Source organism: Nicotiana sylvestris, chromosome 7, assembly GCF_000393655.2.
Source record: "Nicotiana sylvestris chromosome 7, ASM39365v2, whole genome shotgun sequence".
NCBI classification, from domain to species: domain Eukaryota; kingdom Viridiplantae; phylum Streptophyta; class Magnoliopsida; order Solanales; family Solanaceae; genus Nicotiana; species Nicotiana sylvestris.
This window is the reverse complement of record NC_091063.1, coordinates 131,241,889-131,263,541: the sequence shown is the minus strand read 5'-3', so window position 1 is coordinate 131,263,541 and position 21,653 is coordinate 131,241,889. Positions and strand designations below refer to the sequence as shown.

Sequence of the window (21,653 nt, the reverse complement as noted above, 5' to 3'; positions counted from 1 at the left end):
GAGAAATGAAAGGTGAAGAAACAAAAAAGTTATTTTAAAAAAACGAAAAACTTATAAAAATGACGTTAAAAGAAGGAAAGATCAGAAAAAAAGAAGAAAGAAAAGTATTTGCAAATTACAAGTAAGCTTCAAAATTGCAGGATTCACATTCAAAACTTTGAAACTGAACCGCGGCTACACAACAATAATAAATTATAGTCCCACCATTCGCAACATTTTCACTCAAATTTCCTTTCATCTTTATCTCTCTACTTACACTGTTACAAAATCCACAGCTACTTCTCTCAAAATCTTCTTATCACATTTTCACTCATTTTGCATACCAAAAATGGACTCTTTCTCTCCCATTTCAGTACCAGAATCTTCACCAAAGCCACAGACTTTCAAGAAAAGCTTCGTAACTTCTTTAATGGAAGCAGCTACATTAAAAACCCCATCTTTTAAAGAAGACACTTACTTCATTTCCCACTTAAAACCCTCTGAAAAAAAGTCATTACAAGAGTTAAAAGACAAACTTCAAGCTTCCTCTAATGGAGCTGAATCTTTATCCATGTGGGGTATTTCACTTTTAAGTGGAGATGAAAAAGCTGATGTCATTCTCCTAAAATTCCTCAGGGCAAGAGATTTTAAGGTTTCAGATTCACTTCACATGTTAGAAAAATGTCTGTCTTGGAGAAAAGAGTTTAATGCTGACACCATTTTGGAACAAGATTTAGGATTTAAAGAACTTGAAGGGGTTGTTGCTTATATGAATGGCTATGATAGAGAAGGACATCCTGTTTGTTACAATGCTTATGGGGTTTTTAAAGATAAAGAAATGTATGAGAGGATTTTTGGTGATGAAGGAAAACTGAAAAATTTCTTGAGGTGGAGAGTTCAAGTTCTTGAAAGAGGTATTGACCAATTGCATTTTAAGCCTGGTGGGATTAATTCAATTATTCAAGTTACTGATCTTAAAGATATGCCTAAAAGAGAATTAAGGGTTGCTTCTAATCAGATCCTATCTCTTTTTCAAGATAATTACCCTGAAATGGTGGCTAGAAAGGTAAATGGTTTAATTTTTTTTTCTCCTTATAGGAATACCTTTTTTGTTTTCCCCTTCTAATTCTTGAGTATAATTTGTAACTTTATGTTTTTTTTTTATAGATATTTATAAATGTGCCATGGTACTTCAGTGTGTTGTATTCAATGTTTAGTCCATTTCTGACTCAAAGAACCAAGAGCAAGTTTGTGATATCCAAGGAGGGAAATGTTGCTGAGACATTATACAAGTGAGTATTTTATTGCACTATAATTTAATTTTTTGCCTCACTAGTATATAAAAATTGGCTCCTTTTGTCCTTTTTACTGTCTGTCTCAGTAAAATGATCTTATGTAAACCTTCTGTTTTGTTTCTTTCTACATTTTCTTGTCCTTTGAGGTTAATATAATCCCATAAAAATGAGTTTATTGCAATGATGGTGTTAAGAAAGAATGTGTATTTTTTAAAATTTGTCCCTTTTTTATTTCAAAATTAACCATTTTGAGATGCATTTTTGTTCTGACCAGATTCATAAGGCCTGAGGATATTCCTATTCAGTATGGTGGACTGAGTCGACCCACTGATCTGCAAAATGGTCCACCAAAACCAGCTTCTGAGTTCTCTGTCAAAGGAGGAGAGAAAGTCAATATTCAAATTGAAGGAATTGAGGTTCATTATTGTTTTTCCCATTTTGGTTAATTTTTTGAATACTCTCAATAAATTTTGTCTTGGATGCACACTATAATGAAATTACAATATCACTATCCTACATTTTCTATCTTAGCTATGCATAGGACTGGATGTAAGGACTAGTCTGCCCTTTTGGACAATATTTAGTAAAGTTGAAATAAAGAGTATTTGCAAGTTGAAACTTTATTTGAATATATATTTCACTTGACAAAATCCTTGACCAATTTTTTTATTTCGAGTTGGAGTAGGCCTACTCAATCATTTTGCTGTCAAATTGCTATACAAAACATTGACAAATTTCTGCTTAAAGCAGATCTCAAATGAGGTCATTTTAATGATGTAACATTATCACTGTCTTAAGGTGTTTGACCATGTTACGATAACAAGGTACAAAGATGAGTTTTTGATCATGTTATTCGTTAAACTATGTGACCATTCCATCTAAAAGTTTAATTTTTGCCCTCTGACATGATGTTTATGTATAGGCTGGTGCAACAATAACATGGGACATAGTGGTAGGAGGATGGGAAATGGAGTATAGTGCAGAATTTGTACCAGATGCAGAAGGCAGCTACACAATTGCTGTGGAAAAGCCAAGAAAAATTGGAGCAAATGAAGAGGCAATTCACAACTCATTCACATCAAGAGAAGCTGGAAAAATGGTGCTTTCAGTAGACAACACTGCTTCTCGCAAGAGAAAAGTTGCAGCCTACCGATATGTCGTCCGCAAATCCGCAACAATCTCATCAGGCTAAAATGAAGGAAGAAGAACATAAAAACTTAGCCTTTTCTTTTTTATTCACTTTATCTAGAGTTGTTTAATCTTTTTGTTGATGAATGTATGGCAACTTAGTAGTAGTAATATTATCTAAGTGATAGTGCGCTAGTATGAATGTATAAATGGTGGTATTATATTGCTTATTAATACTACTAATATGAAGTGAAAAGCATCTTAACTTTGCTAATACCACTTAATTGTGGGAATTTTAGTTTACACTTTTTCCTTTTGCTCATTTTGTTGATTTGGGTCAGTCGCTTCTTTCTTTATTTATTTTATTTTTTTGTGTTGAGGTGTGGTCTTATTTTTTGCAGAAGTGGGTCAGTGGTTGAAGACTTTAGAGAGCAAAATGTCTAGGTTTGAAAAGGAATAGGGTTTGGTGTGTTCTTTTTTGTTGAAAATTTTCAGTTTTATGGACAGGCATGCTTTTTTGGGAAGTGTAAAAGAAGAAAAGTTTGGCCCCAGAAGAGTGGATGTGGACTGAACTCTGGAGTTTTGCTGGGGCATATCATATGGAAGATTTTGGAAGAAATTATTAAAGCAGACTATAGTGGGGTCAATAATAATAATCTGCTTGTGCTACACAGAAGATAGAGAGTTTTCCTGTTGTCTCATGTTAAAATTTTGCTTTAGATTTGCTTTTGTTTTTCTGAATATTACTCTTATTTTTATTTATATATTATAATATGTGACTGGGGGTTGTTTGTGTTCATTATGATTATTTTATTGATCTTTTTTTTAGCATTTATTTATTAAATCCTTCGATTCACTTTAATTGATAAACAGACTCATAATAGTAGTACCTAGATGTTTTTTTTACGTAGTTCGACTATTTTATTTGATAGTACTTAGTTATTTTCCACTAGCATAAATGTTAACAATAACAAAGTCACATGCAAGGACGAGATTTAATTGAATTAATAAGGTAATTTTATTTTTATACAAATTGAAAATTTTGAATCCCCTTAATACAAGAAAAATGGAGGTTAAATTTTCCAGTATGGCATTTTTAAAATTTCCTTGTGAGAACTTCTGGTTCCGCCCAGTGGATGCCGATAACTCTGGCAATTAGGCCAATTTCTTCTATATTACTCTTTTGGAGAGCATGCCTATTTGCTATATATTGCAGTTTTGGTGGTGCAGGCTGTGCAAAAATCTGTTTCTGTTACTCTTGTGTTTTATATTTTGTTTTGTTGGGATTACTGCAATGATGGTGTGTGCTTGGCTGTTTTTGATCTTATGAACTCTTTATGCTTGCCTTATTCTATGGTGTTACAGTTACTTTCTACAGACTCGAGGTTTGTCAGTTTTAGCCATAGGTTTTTCTTCCATTCATGATTTTTTAACTTTTACCATTACCTAAAGATGAAAGGTGAAAAAGAAAGAAACTCATCGACAGTGATATACGTAATTTGGACACAACTCATTTAATTCTTTTGAATGTGTCCCCCTATTCAGTATCCTTCTTTAAAGATTTTAAGGTACATTTGAAGTTGCAATGTTCATTAAAAAACAGGCCCCTACTTGATTTAGACTATTTATTAAGTGTTTTTCATATGACTTGTTAATTCAATATGGATTTTTTAGCCTTTTTCTTGTCTGAGAAAAATTGAGACTTAGGACTCGTTTGTCTTTAGATTTTTTTTTCCCCTTCTTCTCGATTTCTTTTCCCAGAAACATGTTTGTCCATGAATTTTTGCAAATTTTTGAAGATTTTTCTAAAATGAATTTTTCAAAAACCAAAAAGTGGTTTTGATCACTTTTTAGAAAACTTCAATTTTTTTTCACTGATAAATGTGATGACCCGCCACTTAATTATGCCACATAGGCGCTAGCGAGAGCCAGAAAGTGCCACCCGAGGTTGTGTCAAACGAAGGGCTTACATCCCAAGAACCATCTGTTACTGAGGTGAGCGAGGATGAAATGGAGATCCTGCCCGAGGACGGCTCGCTCGGTAAAGAGTGGGTGATGAAGATGAATGCGGGGATGGACGTGGTGGAGATTTTTGGCCAACGTTTGGGTAAGATAGAAGGCACCCTTAGCGTTCTTGAGGGACACACTCTTGAAGAGATTGAAAGTATCCGAAATAACTTCGAGGGATGTACACAGACCGAGATGGAACTAAGGCAAACCATCATTGCCTTAGAGTGCAGACTCATGGAGGCTTTGAGTACTGTCGATGCTATGAAGGCAAAGATAGAGTCACTCGAGGAGCATGTCAATGCTGGCGTGACCGAGGCAGCCAACAATGTTGTGGTGACAAGGGACGCCAAGATCGAGGCTCCCAAATCCCCGGTGTTCAAAGGTGTTCGTGATGCACAAGAAGTGGAAAACTTCCTTTAGCACTTGGATAACTACTTCAGGCACGGCAAAGTGAGGGACGAAGAGGCCAAGATTAACACTGTGGTGTTGTACCTCTCAGAGACTATGATCACGCCCAACTATGTCTTATAAAAAGGACGATGCGGTCGTTGCAAATATAATCCGGTTTACAAGTCCGGAGTCGAATCCCACAGAGAACTAAGGCTTAGCTACAGCTGTTCACTATCACCAAGAAGACAAGCTTGAACAGTTCCTAACTTATAGATATTTAGATTCTTGTGTTTAACTAATTGATTAACAAATTAAAATAATAAATTAACAACTAAAGATACTAAGAGTTAGAGACAAGATTAAGGAGGTCTAGAGTTATGATTTCCCCAATTGTCGGAATCCTTCCCGCTATGTCTTCTATAATTTCGCCTAAGTATTCTCTACCGATCATGAGCACTCTTATTACCGTAAATCTCTCCCGAGTAATCACGACAATTTACTAGACGCACTCTCCCGAGCTACGCTAGCTGGCTTTTGATACAGCTCACTTCAGATCGCACCCAAGGCTTCGTTATCCCTAATCCCGCCTTTAAACCCTCGGTTATTGATCCCTCATATACTCTGGGAGTGGTGTTGTTCAACAATTACCTAAATATGCACTCTCTACCGAGTTATGCACACTAAATAGGCACAACTAATTGAGAGCTCTTCAATTAACTACAATAAGAACGTAGTTGAACAAATAGAGATTATACTACGGCTCAATTATATAAAAACATAACAAGAATTTATCCTACAAAAGGTTCTATCAAAACTCTAGATAACAAATTAGCTATTCATAATAGTATGTAAAACTACAATACTAAAAGTCATAACCAACAATAAAAAATAGGAAGAGGAAAGAAAAAACTTGTAGAAGAATTCCCAAGCCTTCCTCCTATTGTGTCTCTGCCTCCTTTGGTCAAATCTATGTCAAAAATATGTCCTCCCCAATTCTTGGCCGGCTTCCTTGGTTTAATATAGGGTTTAGGGCTTAAAATCCCGTGTTTTGCACTTTGGTCCCTGAAATTTATGCATCCTGCCGCGGTTCCACCGCGGTCACGCCGGAACCGCGGCCAAACACCCTCTCAGATTCTTCAGTTGTCCGCGACTGCCCTCTGCCGCGGTTCTGTCGCGGTCGCGGTTTTTGACCCTGTTCCATTTAGAATTTGGAAAAACGTAAAACATAAAAGTTGTAGCCCTTTTAGTTAGCATTCCAACCATATATTGTGGAGCTCAAATGGAGTTCTGAGTAAAACGTTATGTCTATTTTACTAGATAGTGCACAATATGCCTCTTCGAGTTTTCGTTTTGTTGTCTTATCATCCGTTGATCCCCGAACGCGATCCCGGCTTAATTCCTTGAGCTATTACTCAGACTTCAAAGCTCCAAACCACTTAAATTCATTACATAACATCTATATAGCTCGGAATCATACCTACAAGGCATAAAACACATAATTAGTGCAAAACACTAGCGATTAAAGCGCAAACTCAACTAAAGTGCAGTAAATTAGAGTATAATAATCGACTAAAATACGTAATTATAGCCTATCATCAGACTACCATGCTATGGTGGAGAAGGAAGATAGCCAACGTGGATACATGTCTATGTACTATTAGCACGTGGGATCAGTTCAAAGCAGAGTTCAAGTGACAGTTCTTTCCAAACAATGTCTTGTACGAGGCAAGGCGCAAGCTTAGGGATTTGAAGCAAATAAGAAGCATATGTGACTATGTCAAGGAGTTCACTACCTTTATGCTTCAAATCCCCAACCTGACCAATGATGACTTATTGTTCCACCTCATGGACGGGTTGCAAAATTGGGCTAAACAGGAGTTGCAACGCCGACATGTCGCGTATATAGACTAAGCCATAATGAAGGCCAAATCATTGATGGATTTCAGGCATGACAAGCACGACAAAGGCAAATGCAAGGAGTCAAAGGTTAAAAATGTCAAAGGATGGGGAGACTGTGGCAAAGGCTAGGAGATACAACAACATACTCCAAGACTCAAGATTACAAAAAGTCAAGTGGCCGTCAGGGCTACGCGGAAAAGAAGGCACAGGCTGAGATGAAGGGAGCTACACATGCGGAGGGCCGCATGGCTTCAAGAGTTGTCTTGACCTAAAGAGCCTCAGTGCCATGGTCAGTGAACGGAAGGAGCAGCCGCAAGGAGAGAGTTCAGGAATCGCACAATTGAGTATGATCGGATTATATGGTGTTGTCACGAAGCAAGCTATCCAACCTACCAAGAATGGCAATCAATATGTGGATCTCACCATCAACAACAAACCCGCTCGTGCAATAGTGGATACTGGAGAAACTCATAATTTCGTGACTGAGGCTGCCGCAAAGAGATTAGAATTGAAGCTTGCTCCAACCAGCTCTCGCATCAAGACTGTGAATGCCAAGGTACAAAATGCTCATGGGGTATCTAATGGAGTTGGTGTCAAATTGGGAATTTGGAAAGGTATGATAAACTTTACCGTATACGCTATGGATATTTTTGACATTATACTGGGGCAAGAGTTCTTGAGACATTGTCATACTTTGATCGACCACTACCTCCAACGTCTCTTGGTTATGGAGCAAGAATTAGCTTGCATGGCATCTACAGTGACTATGCCACACGAATAGATCCAAGCACAACTCTCAGCCATGTAGGTTGTCAAGGGGATCAAGAAGGGGGGCTGATGTTCGTGGCAACCATTGCAAGTCTAGAGGAAGACAAGAGTTTTCAAGAGAAACTGCCACCTTGCATAGAGGAGTTTCTTGAGGAAAACAAAGATGTCATGCTCGAGGAGTTGCCTAAGCACTTATCGCTAGGCGAGAGGTGGATCACAAGATTGAGTTGGAGCCAGGGGCTAAGCCACCAGCATTCGCCCCATATCGTATGGCACCGCCCGAGTTAGAGGAGCTTAGGAAACAATTGAAAGAGTTGCTGGATGTTGGTCACATTCGCCTATCAAAGGCACCTTTCGTCGCACCAGTATTATTCCAGAAGAATAAGGATGGATCGCTGCGCTTGTGCATAGACTACCGAGCACTTAAGAAGATCACAATGAAGAATAAGTACCCGATCCTGCTCATTGCTGATTTGTTCGATAGACTTGGGCAAGCCAAATACTTTACCAGGGTGGATCTTCGCAAGGGCTACTATCAAGTTCGCATTGCAGAAGGGGAATAGACGAAGACAAGATGTGTGACGAGATATGGAGCCTTTGAGTGGTTGGTGATTGCCTTCGGCTTAACCAATGCACCGACCACATTTTACACCCTTATGAACAAGATTTTCCATCCCTACTTTGATCAGTTCATGGTAGTCTACCAAGAAGACATAGTCATCTACAACAATACCTTGGAGGAGCACATGGAGCACTTAAGGAAGGTTTTCCAACTTTTGTGGGAGAACAAGCTATACATCAAGAGGGACAAATGTGAGTTCGCACAATCAAAGGTGCACTTCTTGGGCCATGTCATTAGCAATGACGAGCTACGTATGGACGAGGCTAAGGTACATGCTATCCAGGAGTGGGAGGCACCTACAAAGCTAACTGAGTTGAGATCCTTCTTTGGACTTGTTAACTACTATCGCCGGTTTATCAATGGCTACTCGGAAAAGGCCACTCCATTGACTGAGTTGCTAAAGAAGAACAAGCCATGGGTTTGAATGGAGCATTGTCAAAAGGCGTTTGAAGGACTTAAGATAGCTGTAACAGAGGAGCAGTCTTGGCATTACCTGAATTTGCCAAGACATTTGAAGTGCACACAGATGCCTCAAACTTTTCCAATGGCGGTGTCCTAATGCAAGATAAGCATCCCATAGAGTTTGAGAGCCGCAAGTTAAATGAGATGGAGTGTCATTACATGGTGCAAGAAAACAAAATTATTGCCATTGTGCATTGCCTTCGTACTTGGCGACATTATTTGCTCGAGTCATGTTTCGTGGTCAAGACCGACAATGTGGCTACTAGCTACCTTCAGACGCAGAAGAAGCTCACACCAAAACAGGCTAGGTGGTAAGATTTCTTGGCCGAGTTTGATTATGTGCTGGAGTACAAGCCGGGAAAAGGTAACGTTGTAGCCGATGCCTTGAGCCGGAAAGCCGAGCTTTCTACCATCACTTCAATAAGTTGAGACATTGGTGAGGCTATAAAAGAAATCATGCAGCATGATCTAGCAGCCAAACAGCTATCGATTAAGCCAACTAGGGCTAGATGAGACGTTTTTGGGTAGAAGATGGTCTATTGCTTACCACGGGTCGGCGGGTCTACGTACCTAAGCTTGGAGATATTAGACAGCAGATCATAAGGGAGAGTCATGACATAATATGGACTGGTCATCTAGGCCAACGTCGCACCAGGGCTTTGGTTGAGTCAGTCTACTATTGGCCATGCATGCGTGATAACATAGAGTGTTATGTGCAGACTTGTCTTGTTTGTCAACAGAACTAGGTTGAGCAACAACAACCTGGGGGACTTTTGGAGCCACTACCAGTTGCAGAGCGTCCATGGGAGAGCATGACTATGGACTTTATCACTTTCCTACCAAAGTTCGACAGTTATGGTGCTATTATGGTGGTCGTAGATAGATTTTCTAAATATGCCACCTTCATGCCTGCCTCACCGGGTTGCACATCCAAGGAAGATTTTGGAGAGAGTTGTTCGACAAACTTGGCATAGAACTGCACTTTTCTACTAGTTTCCACCCACAGACGGATGGACAAACAGAATGGGTCAATGCCTTACTAGAATGCTACTTGAGGTATTATGTAAGCGCACATTAGAAAGATTGGTCAAGGCTCCTAGACATTGCCTAATTATCTTATCACTTGTAGTGGAGTGAGTCCACGGGGTGGACACCATTTGAGCTAGCCACAGGACAACAACCACAAACTCCACATTCATTACTTGCTGCGTTCAAGGGAAAAAGTTTGGGGGCTTATTGTATGCCCAAAAAATGGGAGGAGCATCTTGACACTACTAAATCCTGCTTGGATAGGGCAGCTAAGAAGATGAAGAAGTTTGCGGACCGTAAGCGGCATCCCATGGACTATAGAGTTGGGGACATGGTCATGGTGATGTTTAAACCAAGACAGTTTAAGGCACTACGGGGCATGCATCAGAATCTGATTCGCAAGTATGAGAGGCCATTTAAGATTTTCGCCAAGGTAGGAAATATCTCATACAAACTTGATATACCATCGTATCTTAAGATCAACCTTGTCTTCCATGCCAGTATGCTTAAGCCATATCATGAAGACAAGGATGATCCGAGTAGGGGCCAATTAAGTCGAGCGCCAATGACTATCACCGCCTCACATGATTGGTAATGAGGCTATTATGGATTACCAGGCCAGGCGAAAACAAGGGTACAAAGCCACCGCTATGTTCCTCATCTATTGGAAAGGGCAATCACCGGAGGAGGCCACGTAGGAACGATATGAAGACTTGTGGCAATTCAAATATAAATTCTGAGAGTTTATGGAGCAGCATTAAGCCGTGGTCGTTGCAATATTAGGTGGAGAGAGTGTGATGACCCGCTACATCATCATGCCACATAGGTGCTATTTGACATATATTAATGCCACGTGGAAGCTTACATAAGAGGAAAGCTAGCATTTGTGAGAAGATTCTAGAGAAGTATGGACATTTCCTTCAGAAAACCCTAGATCCTTATGAATTTTCTAGGAATGTCCTTGGAATCTTCTAGGCTTGTAGAAAATTCTAGAGAAAGCCCTTATCTTGTAAATATTAAGGACTTGTGTAACAATTAATATTTACACATTAGCCTCTAGGAGACTAGTATATAGAGGGGGGCATTCATTTGTAATTCACCAAGCAAACAATTCAAGTTTTCTAATACAAAGCTTCATTTAACAATTCTCTTGTGTTTTTTCTATCATTCTTTCAGCGATCTGAGGGCAGCAAGGCTGACTTGGCATATCAAGAACGTGAGCAAGTTGTGCAAGATCGTGAAAGAGTTGTCAAGTGCCGCACATGTACTTAGTTAACGAGTGATGACGTGACACAAAACTGCAATATTTTTCAACTGAAATACATGTCAAAACATAATGTTAAATTCCAAATATCATTTTTCAACTTAACTCCAAATACTACTTTCTTCAAAAATTACAATTTTTATGTCCAAACGCCTACTTAATGGATGCAAATACTCTTCCTATTCGAACATTTAACATTTTCTTTTACGCGTAAAGTGCAACCATACATTTATGGACTTTGCCAAAGTGTTTACTGTTTCAAACTGTATGGCAAACATGATATATACTATGTTACATGTATTTTAAATTTACCTTGATGTACCAGAATCAAATAGATACGATAAAGGTGTAACTATTTCCTGCAGATCCTAGAAGAAATATTACACCAAAAAACAATGCCCCCTCTAATCTCATCTTTCTTGCTTTCTATTTTACTTTGCATTTCACCATGGAACACTCTTTCCTTCAAGCCAGAGTTTCATCATAGATAATGTTATTTAATTGCGTACAAAGTTCAAGATCTAACTCATCAATGGTAAAATGAGATACGTGTCACACATCCAAGTAAGAACTACGAAATGAAGGCAATAGAAAATGAATATGAGCCGAATCCTATCTGATCCGCGTTGGTTGATATCTTCATGCAAGAAAGGAGAAAAAGGAAACTAGAATTAAAAGAATACTTATATGCAATAAATGCATGTATCAAACTTATAAGTGAATGTATGTTTCTTTTGCAATTTTTTTTAATTGTTTAATCATGAAGAATTGATAAATAGCAGTTAGCACCTATTAATCGACAATTCACATACAAAAATATAGTACCAGTGAGACAGTGAAATTTATAATATTCTTTAATAAAGTTGTGATTTTTTTTTTTTTTATCATATGCTAATATCAACCAAATTAAAAGTGAAAGCGTCTTATTAAGTTGTGAGACTAGAGCGTCTCATACAAGTGAAATTCGTCAGCATCATCAACTTGTGCAAAAGAAATGGTTTCTTCCACTAATATATATCAGGTAACCGATGCAAATTAACATGTGTTATTTGTGGCTTGAATTATTTTCTTGTATTTTTAGAAAATTCATAGTCCCTATAGATTTAGGAAAACCCATTGTCCTAATAGATTTGGGCAAGAAAAACCTAAAGTCCTTGTCAAATTGGGAAACCTTTCTCATATATGTTTGAAATCTATATATAGGGGTTGTAGCTGGGATTCTATAGATTGTATTGTGTTTTTCTTCTCATTCATAGTAGAAAACTCTCTGCTTTTACCCCGAGGATTAGACTTAGCCGAACCTCGTTAAATCCTTGTGTTAATTTTTCTTCTCTATTTGTTTTGTGTGTGTGATTGTGTGCTAGTTAACTCACGATATTCCGCAACAATTGGTATCAGAGCAAGGTTCGAGTTTCAACATATAATCTAGGGTTAAGATGTCTTCATCATCTTCAAAAAAGTACGAAGTAGAGAAATTTGACGGAGGTTCTAGTTTCAGTCTATGGAAGATTAGGATGAAATCGTCCCGGGTGTTACAAAGATTATGGAAAGCAATTGATGAGGATTTTCCTGAAGATATGAAAGAGACAAAGAAGGAAGACCTGAAGAAGAGGGCTTTGAGTGCGATTTTCATGAGCGTTACAGATAGCGTTCTTCGAGAAATTGCTGAAGAAACTTCTGCAGCAACGACATAGAAGAAGCTGGAAGATCTGTATTCTAAGATATCGCTGACAAATCGCCTCTACCTGAAAAAGAGGTTATACAATCTCCGTATGAACGAAGGTATACCTGTTAAAACTCACCTTGATGAGTTTAATTTAATTATAATGGACCTGAAGAATGTGGATATCAAAATTGAGAGTGAGGATCAGACCTTGATTGTGTGATGTTCTTTACCACAGTCTAATGATACTTTTGCCGATACACTGCTATATGGGAAAGACAACATTTCACTAGAAGATGTTAGTAATACATTAAAATCTAAAGAGTTGAAAAAGAGCTTTCCAGACAGCAAAATTGAGGGCGAGGGTCTTGTGATTAGAGGAAGAACACAACAAATAGACTTTAACAAGAAAAAGTCAACCGCAAGATCAAAGTCTAGAGCAAGGAAGCAACACTGTTATGAGTACGGGGAGCAAGGTCACTACAAGAGAGATTGTCCTAAGCTGAAGGAGAAAAGAGGGAAGCAGAAAATAGATAATTCAACAAATATTATTGACACTGGCAATATTCTGATGATAGTGATTATGTAGGGGAAGTTTGTGCTGTGAGTTCTTGTCATGGGCAAAATTCTTGGGTTCTTGATTCTGGTGCTACTTTCCACATGTGTCCACACAAGAATCGGTTTTCAACTTACAAACAAATGAGTGGGATTGTCTATATAAGAGATGATAATCCATTACCAGTAGAGGGGGTTGGTAACATCAAATTGAGAACGTTCGACAGAATTATCAGAAACATTGAGTGTTGGCATGTTCCTCGAATAAAGAGAAATTTGATTTCTCTTTTGACTTTAGATGATCAAGGGTATAAATTTTACTCCGAGAAAGGAATACTTAAAGTGTGTAAAGGCTCCATGGTACTTATGAAGGGTAAACTACATTTTAAATTGTATCATCTTCAGGCTAGTATAGTTGAAGGGGAAACTGTTGTAGCTTCTGAAAAAAGTAATCTGAATTAGTCTTAGTTGTGACACTTCCGACTTGGCCATATGAGTGATAATGGATTGTCTTTGTTGAGTAAGCAAAATTTGCTGAATGGGTACAAAAATCAAGTTTTGAATTTTTGTGAGCATTGTGTGTTTGGTAAACAGACAAGGGCTGTTCATCAAGAAGGCCGAACACAAGACCAAAGACAAGTTAGATTATATACACTCTGACTTGTGAGGTCCAAGCAGAGTTCTCTCCAAGAGTGGTGCCAGGTATTTTATGACTTTTATTGATGATTACTCAAGGATGATGTAAGTGTATTTTCTGAAAACAAAAGATGAGGAATTTTTGACATTTGTTAAATGGAAGACGATGGTTGAGAGGCAAACGGAAAGAAAAGTTAAGCGTCTTCGAACTGACAATGGGTTGGAATTTTGCAATTCTGAGCTTGATAATTTCTGCAGCAGGGAGGGCATAGTGAGACACTGCACTTGTGTTGGAACACCACAACAAAATGGTATTGCAGAACATATGAATAGAATGCTTTGTGATAGGGCACGAAGCATGCTTTCACACTCATGTGTTAGCAAAGATTTTTGGGCCGAAGCAATCAATACAACTTGTTATTTGGTCAATAAATCTTCATCCACAACTATTGAGTTGAAAACTCCTTTTGAGGTATGGTCCGGTTCGTCTGCTGATTATTCAAATTTAAGGATATTTGGTTGTCCTGCTTATGCTCATGTGAGGGATGGAAAACTTGAGCCAAGGGCAAAGAAGTGCATATTTCTAGGGTATGTAACTGGAGTGAAAGGTTATAGGTTGTGGTGCACAGATCAAAAGACTCCAGGGCTAATTATCAGTAGGGATGTAACATTCAATGAAATCTACCTCACTGGACAGTCAGAGGGAGAAGGCAATAGCAGAAACAGATCGTGGTGTCAGTGACCGCATAGAGCTAGAAATTGAATCTCCACTAGCTCAACCCAGTAGTTCTAAAGTAGAGGAAGTGGAGGAGGTGAAAAATATTGATCAAGATGATAATATTGATGCACCTGCGCAACAACCCTATAGCGTTGCAACAGGCAAAGAGAAGAGAGTGATCAATCCGCCACAAAGGTTTGCAAACGTAGTTGATGGTAATTTTCTTGGATATGCTAATTTTGTGGAGTTTGCTTTGTCTGTTGCAGAGACTATTGATGTGCTTGAGCCTAATAGCTATAAAGAAGCTATTTCTAGTCCAGAAGCAGATCAGTGGGTTGGTGCTATGAGTGAAGAGATTGAATCTCTTCATAAGAATCAGACATGGAAGCTTGTTCCATTGCCAAAGGGACAGAAGGTACTAGGTTGCAGATGGATTTTCAAAAGAAAAGAGGGCAATCCAGGGGTTGAAGCATCAAGTACAAGGCAAGATTAGTAGTTAAAGGTTTTACACAGAGGGATGGGATAGATTATAATGAAGTGTTCTCTCCAGTAGTAAAGCATAGCTCTATCAGGGTCTTACTAGCTTTGGTGGCTCTTCATGTCTTAGAACTAGAGCAGTTAGATATGAAAACTGCATTTTTGCATGGTGAGTTGGATGAGAAGATTTATATAAGTCAACTCGAGGGATTCATTACTCAGGATAAGAAAAATCATGTTTGCTTGCTTTAGAAATCTTTATATGGTCTGAAGTAGTCGCCTAGGTAGTGGTATAAAAGATTTGATACATTCATGATTCAAAATGCATTTTCTCGAAGTGCATATGATAGTTGTATGTATTACAAAAAGCTTGAAGACGGTTCTAGTGTATATTTATTGTTATATGTGGATGACATGCTTATTGCTGCTAAAAGCATGTCACATATTACCCGATTGAAGAAGCAACTAGGTGAGGGGTTTGAGATGAAGAATTTAGGTGCTGCAAAGAAGATATTGGGGATAGAGATTCTTGAGATAGAAGGGTTGGAAAGTTGATGTTGTCCCAACGATCCTCTATTGAGAAGGTCCTCAAGAGATTTAATATGATAGGTGCTAAATCCGTGTCTATTCCTTTTGCTTTCCATTTCAAGTTGTCTGCAGACATGTCACCAAAAGTAGACAGGGAGATGGAACAGATGTCTAGTGTTCCATATTCGAGTGTTGTAGGTAGCATTATGTATGCTGTGGTTTGCACTCGCCCTGACATTTCACATGCTGTTAGTGTGAGTAGATACATGGCGTGTCCTGGTAAAGAACATTGGCAGGCGGTGAAGTGGATCTTGAGATACTTAAAGGGTACTACAGATGTAGGCTTGACTTTTTACAAAGACAAGTTGAGTGAATCCTTAGCTGGCTATTTCGATTCAGATTATGCAGGGGACTTGGATAAGAGAAGATCTCTGACATGCTATGTTTTTACTCTTTCTGGTAGTGTCATCAGTTGGAAGGCGACTTTGCAGTCTATCATTTCTTTGTCTACCACAGAAGCCGAGTATTTGGCAATTACGGAAGCCGTTAAAGAGGCTATTTGGATACAAGGCTTGGTAAGTTATCTTAGACTAGCTCAGAAGAAGACACAAGTTTTTTGTGACAGTCAGAGTACCATTCATCTTACTAAGAATCAGATGTTGCATGAGCGGACGAAGCATTTTAAGCCAGACATCACTTTATTCGAGACATTATATCAAAGGAGGTTGTTAAAATGGAGAAAGTGTCTACGCATGATAATCCAACTGATATGATGACCAAGGCAGTCCCAGCCAACGAATTTAGGCATTGCCTAGACTTGATTGGTGTATGCAGTACTCAATAAAGCCCTTGCGAGGGCTGAGGGCAAAGTAGAGAGACATTGTTTCTATTGATGAAGAGAATTCAAGCCAAGGGGAAGATTTGTTAATTGTGGCTTGAATTATTTTCTTGTATTTTTAGGAAACCCATAGTCCCTATAGGTTTAGGAAAATCCGTTGTCCTAACAGATTTGGAAAAGGAAAACCTATACTCCTTGTCAAATTGGGAAACCTTTCTCATATATATTTGAGACCTTTTGGGATCTATATATAGGGGTTGTAGTTGGGGATTCTATAGATTGTATTGTTCTTTTCTTCTCATTCATAGTGGAAAACTCTCTATGTTTTTCCCCGAGGATTAGGCTTAGCTGAACCTCATTAAATCCTTGTGTTGATTTTTCTTCTGTATTTGTTTTGTGGGTGATTGTGCGCTAGTTAACTCAGATATTCCGCAACAACATGATTTTTTGCATATAACATGTTCGATTAATTTTCCCCTTAAAACTGTGTATAACCCAAGGTTGGCAGGGGAGGAGGGGTAGGGGCAGTACTCGCAGGGAGCGACAGGCGTCCTCTGGTTTGGGTTAACTTAACGTCTACGTTTGGGAAAGACAGAAGTTGTACCTCACTTTTGCCTGTTGCATTTTTACATAGCCCTCTCATTTACTTCTTCAACCAAATCATGGGCCATTCCGTGCACTTCCCTAATTATTTTGCACCCGAGAGTTTGTACCATTTTTGGGTTTCCTGCAACTCTCAGCTCGTCTCTGATTTAATCTTTAACCATATAATGGCCCAGCTCCCTTACCCTAGTTCCCAAAGGAATAGTCGTACTTTTTTTCATTTTTTTGGTAGTAGATACTTTGCTAAGTCTTAAGCAAACAAGACTATTCATTCAATCATACCTCAGTACTTCACGTATTGTGAAAAGGAAAAAGAAAAAAAGACCTGCCAAAAGATAGATGTTTGTCTAGCCAATCTTTTCTTTTAATTTTAATAGAAAAACCAAAAATAATTAGCAATGAGCTAGAAATGATTTGTTGCCGAGGGAACAACTCAGAATCAATAGCACCAATCCGAACTAGTTCGAATACTTAGTTTCTTAGGGGTCATTTGGTTCAAGGAATTGGGTGGGTTATTTCGATATAATTTTTAAAAATTTATTTCGTGTTTGGTTAGAGGTTTAGCTAAAATTAATATTATTTTTATATCAAATTTTTTGTATAACTTATCCTTTGTAGAAAGTGAGATAAGTTATCCAGGTTTTAATACTACTTATAATCCCAAATTTATAATAATGGATACCCAATTTTGAACCACGCGACCCCTTATTGTCAAGAGCTTTCCTGCAACTGTGTAAAAGCAAAAAACTTGATAACTAATTCCATACACTTAAGTAATAATTTTTAATTAGAAATAAGGTTCAAATTTATTCTTGTACCATGCGGAATTGTTCAATTTTATCAAATATTACAGTCTTGGTTCATTTATGCCTTTGCTGTTAGCAAAGAATCTTGTATTTGTCCTTGCCATTGATTGAACATCAGTATGAAAATGAGATGGCCTCACATGACCAAATTTTTTGAAAAAATATGACCAAATTTGCCCCTCAACTTTTAACTATAATTTAAAATTACCTCCGGGTTGAAGCTACATTATGGCTTAAAGGCAAAATGAGACCTTTCAATTGGGGTTATATTAAATCAATAGGCAAACAACGAGAAAAACTGAGTAATTTCGTGTAGTACATAGGTACATTCGACACTTCTACTTTTTAATTTGATTTTGATGTAAAACCAAATTAATTTTGATGTTATGAGACAACATCAATAAAGTTGATCTACTTTTCTACTTCCTTTATTTCAGCTGATGTGGTACCATTTTCTTTTTAATATAATCTAAAAATAATAGTAGTATTTTACATTTAAAAATAATTTAACTTTAAACTTTTTATTTTGTATTACTAACGTGATTTTATAGTCACACAAATTTCATTGCTTGTTTATAAAGATTTATAAGTTGTTTTTTCCTTCTTAATCTTTATGCTCAATCAAACAAAATTATATAAAATAAAATGGGGAGTTAAAAGAAAAAATCAACAAACTAATATGAAAAGGTTTTATGACATTCAACCAATATATATATATATTCAAAGAAGCTTTGTACTGCAGCATACACCTCATTCTTTAGGTCCCAGTTCTTTGTGAAAAACTCTATAGGATATCCATCAATCCTTGGAGCTTTGTCTGTTGGCATATGTTTGGTGGCTATGTCTATCTCTTCAGTTGTCACTGGTTGTACCAATTCAGTTTTCTGATCCATATTCAACACTGGCCCTCTTTTAATGACTTCTGAGTTTGGACATATAATTTCCCCGCTGCAGTTACCCATTAACCCTTTGAAGAATGTAATAAACTATGTTTCCACCTGTGTAGGGTCGGTGAGTTTGATACTTGTGTCTGTATAAATATACGTGATTGTGTTTTTGCTCTGTCTAATCTTTCATTGTGCATGAAAGTACTTGGAATTGGTGTCTTCCCACATAATCCAGTTTGCCCTGGATTTCTGTCTGAGTGCTTGTTCGTCAATGTTGTTCCATTTGTCAATCTCAACCAGTAGCTCCTTCTCCTGGTCAAATAAGTTCTAGCAAAAGGGCTGAGTACATATGGTAGCTTGCATAATCTCCAGTTTTTCTCTGGCTTGATTCAACCTTTGTGCATATAAAGCCATATACTGATTTAGGTCCTTTAGCTCATGCTTCAAATCCTGTAACTTCCTACAAATACTGCCTATAGCATCTGTACCCTGGTTCTGCTCCCATACCCTACATAATATTGCATGAAACGTAGGATGTTCCATTACATTGACAAACAATTTAAATGGTTTTGGATGTAATCTAATCTTCTAACCACATCTCAGTAGAATATGAGAGTGATCATATTCTCCTGGATTAAGGAAGTCTGCCTTAACATGTCTATATTGTTGGATCTAGTGAAAGTTGCCTAATGCCCAATCTATTTTACTCTATACTCTGCTAGTCACATACTCCTTGTTACACCAGGTAAAGTGCCTTCCTGTTGATCTTATTGGAGTTAGATGCAAATTATTAAGCATTTCCTGGAGACCTCGAATTTCCCTGGGTGTGATTGGCTATCCAATTATATCCTCAGTATTGAGAACATTGTTAAAATCTCCACATAGAATCCATGGTGTACTTATTGGTGCACCCATCTGCTGTAGTTCAGCCCACAATTCCTCCCTGTATTGCAATGTATTTTTTGCATAGACCATTGTGAAACTTGTATTAAAATGGCTAGTGTTATCCTCTACTGAGCAATGGATACACTGGTCCTTTATTGATAATAACTGTACATTTATATGATCCTTCCATAAGAGCCAAATTCTGCTATTTACTATTGTGTTGTAATTACAGCAGTGCTTCCACCTTTTAGCTACTTTCTGCATAATTTTCCTTGCTTTACCTTCTTTAACTCCAGTTTCCACACAACCCATAATGTCTATTTTATATCTTGCTAGAAAGAGCTTCAATTCTTTCTGTTTTGAGAGCTTGTTTAGCCCTCTAATATTCCAGGTGCACACAACCATGGGGGGTCTGCTATCCTCTTTGCACATACATACCCCCCTCTGTAGTGCTAGGTTTGTCAATTCTTATAGTAGCAAATATGTTGGCCTGCTGCAGCATCATAGGTTCTCTCTGTGTGGTATCATGTACTTCTATGTATTTTCCTTTTGACCCTTTGCCATTTTATTGTTCAGTCTGTTGTTCAGTATTACCCTCTTTTGCATTCAGGGAGGCATTTTGTTGTGCCTCTACCTGTGTAATTCTAGAGTCAGATCCTCTTTGTTGCTTTCCCTACTCTTTGTCTGGCTCTTTTTCTTGCCAAATTGGGTTCTTCTTCCTATTTCTTCTCTTTTCCCTCTTGGCCACTTCCTGGTAAGGTTCCTCCTTAGACTCTCTATTAATCCTTCTGCAATTGTCTGAGTCATGGTCAAATTCAATCTACACAAAATTTTGGCCTCCAATCATATGTCACATGCTATTGAAACACACTAAAAGGTGTCAATCTCAATACATTCTGGTAGGGGATGAGAAACATCTGCTTCAACCAATACTCTAGTATATGATATCTTCCCCATTTCTGCAGTAAATTTGTCTGTACACAGTGGTTTACCTACTCCACTAGCCAATTTGCTTAAAGCTTCAAGAGACCGATATCCTACTGGTAAGCCTGGGAATTTCACCCACAACGGAATGGTGCTAAGGCACTCTGGATCAAAGTAGAAATCAATTTCCTAGTTTTTCAATATGAAAGGTTTGTTGTGGTATGTGTATGGGCCAGCATGCAAAACCAAAACTCTATCATCTATCGTTTGGAATTTGAAAATATAGTACCCTTCGTCATGATACAAAATTTTAGGATTTGTGACAAAATTCCATACCATTGTTACATAGTTGTCCATTGATCGAGCATATGGTGTGTCTCCAAGTACATATCCTATCAGGGCCGTATTTCATAATTCCTCATGTGACTTCATATCTTCTGCTACAATCTTAACCACCAGCTTACCATCCATCATCGATGGAAGAACATAGGTAAGAGGTTTCCCCATTTGAGATCCCCCTATTATTGCCCAATCCCTCAATTGGTTCAATTTGCTCCGCCTCCATAACTGTTGGATGCTTATCAGTACCAATTTCATAGAATATTATTCGACGAGGTACATGAATTTCCTTTTTCACTTGCTCATTCCCCTTACAGGAGAATTCTATTTGGAATTATCAAATTCTGCCTCAATTTCACTCCCCTTTTTGATTAATTGAAACTTTGAAGGGAGAAAGCTGCCAAATGTCAGTGGAATTATCCTCTGTTGAATTCCAGTTGCCGGTGTTACCATCGCCTCCATTAGAGTCGCGGGACAGACCCCTTGGTGGTGGGTTTGGGTCATCTCTTCAGTATACGGTGTATGTTAGCATACCTCACTTAACATGCACCGAGAGCAAAAAAGAGATACACTTTCGGACGTATTGAGGAGTGTTTGATAGAGTTTAAGTTCTGCTGGTTTTTGTACAAATTGTGATATTAGCTGTAGTCTGCTAGGTTTGCTTTTTCAAACACAGAGTTCACATTTGTGATGGTGGGGCTGGATAAGCTTTCTTGCATTTGCGATCAGAAAGGTTGCATTTGCGAGGTGTCTATAGTTCGCATTTTCGAACATAATGTCGCCTTTGCGAGTAGCAGGGATGTGAGGTTATTCAAATTTGTGAACCCTAGGTCGTATTTGTGACACCCACAACTGGACAAAAAGCTGATGGACGAGATTTTTAGTCTCATTTTTACATTTGAAACCCTAGACTCAGTAGGAGGCAATTTTGAAAAGAGATTTTCATCT

General features: G+C 38.1%; 1 protein-coding gene across 1 annotated transcript; it reads left to right on the top strand.

The window, feature by feature from the left end:
* The first annotated feature begins 226 nt into the window (after positions 1 to 226).
* Positions 227 to 2,706, top strand: LOC104227029 (patellin-6). The gene is made up of 4 exons (XM_009779159.2): positions 227 to 1,045; positions 1,147 to 1,271; positions 1,549 to 1,690; positions 2,197 to 2,706. The coding sequence occupies exons 1-4, from the start codon at positions 329 to 331 to the stop codon at positions 2,464 to 2,466; spliced, it is 1,254 nt and encodes a 417-aa protein (XP_009777461.1). The 5' UTR covers positions 227 to 328; the 3' UTR covers positions 2,467 to 2,706.
* The last annotated feature ends 18,947 nt before the right edge of the window (positions 2,707 to 21,653 follow it).

What these genes read in the sequence shown, in the direction of transcription:
- LOC104227029 (XM_009779159.2), top strand. Translation starts at nt 329, where the DNA reads ATGGACTCTTTCTCTCCCATTTCAGTACCAGAATCTTCACCAAAGCCA. An exon ending in CTGAAATGGTGGCTAGAAAG is followed by an intron (nt 1,046 to 1,146) that starts GTAAATGGTTTA and finishes TTTTTTTTATAG; the next exon opens with ATATTTATAAATGTGCCATG. An exon ending in TTCAAATTGAAGGAATTGAG is followed by an intron (nt 1,691 to 2,196) that starts GTTCATTATTGT and finishes GTTTATGTATAG; the next exon opens with GCTGGTGCAACAATAACATG.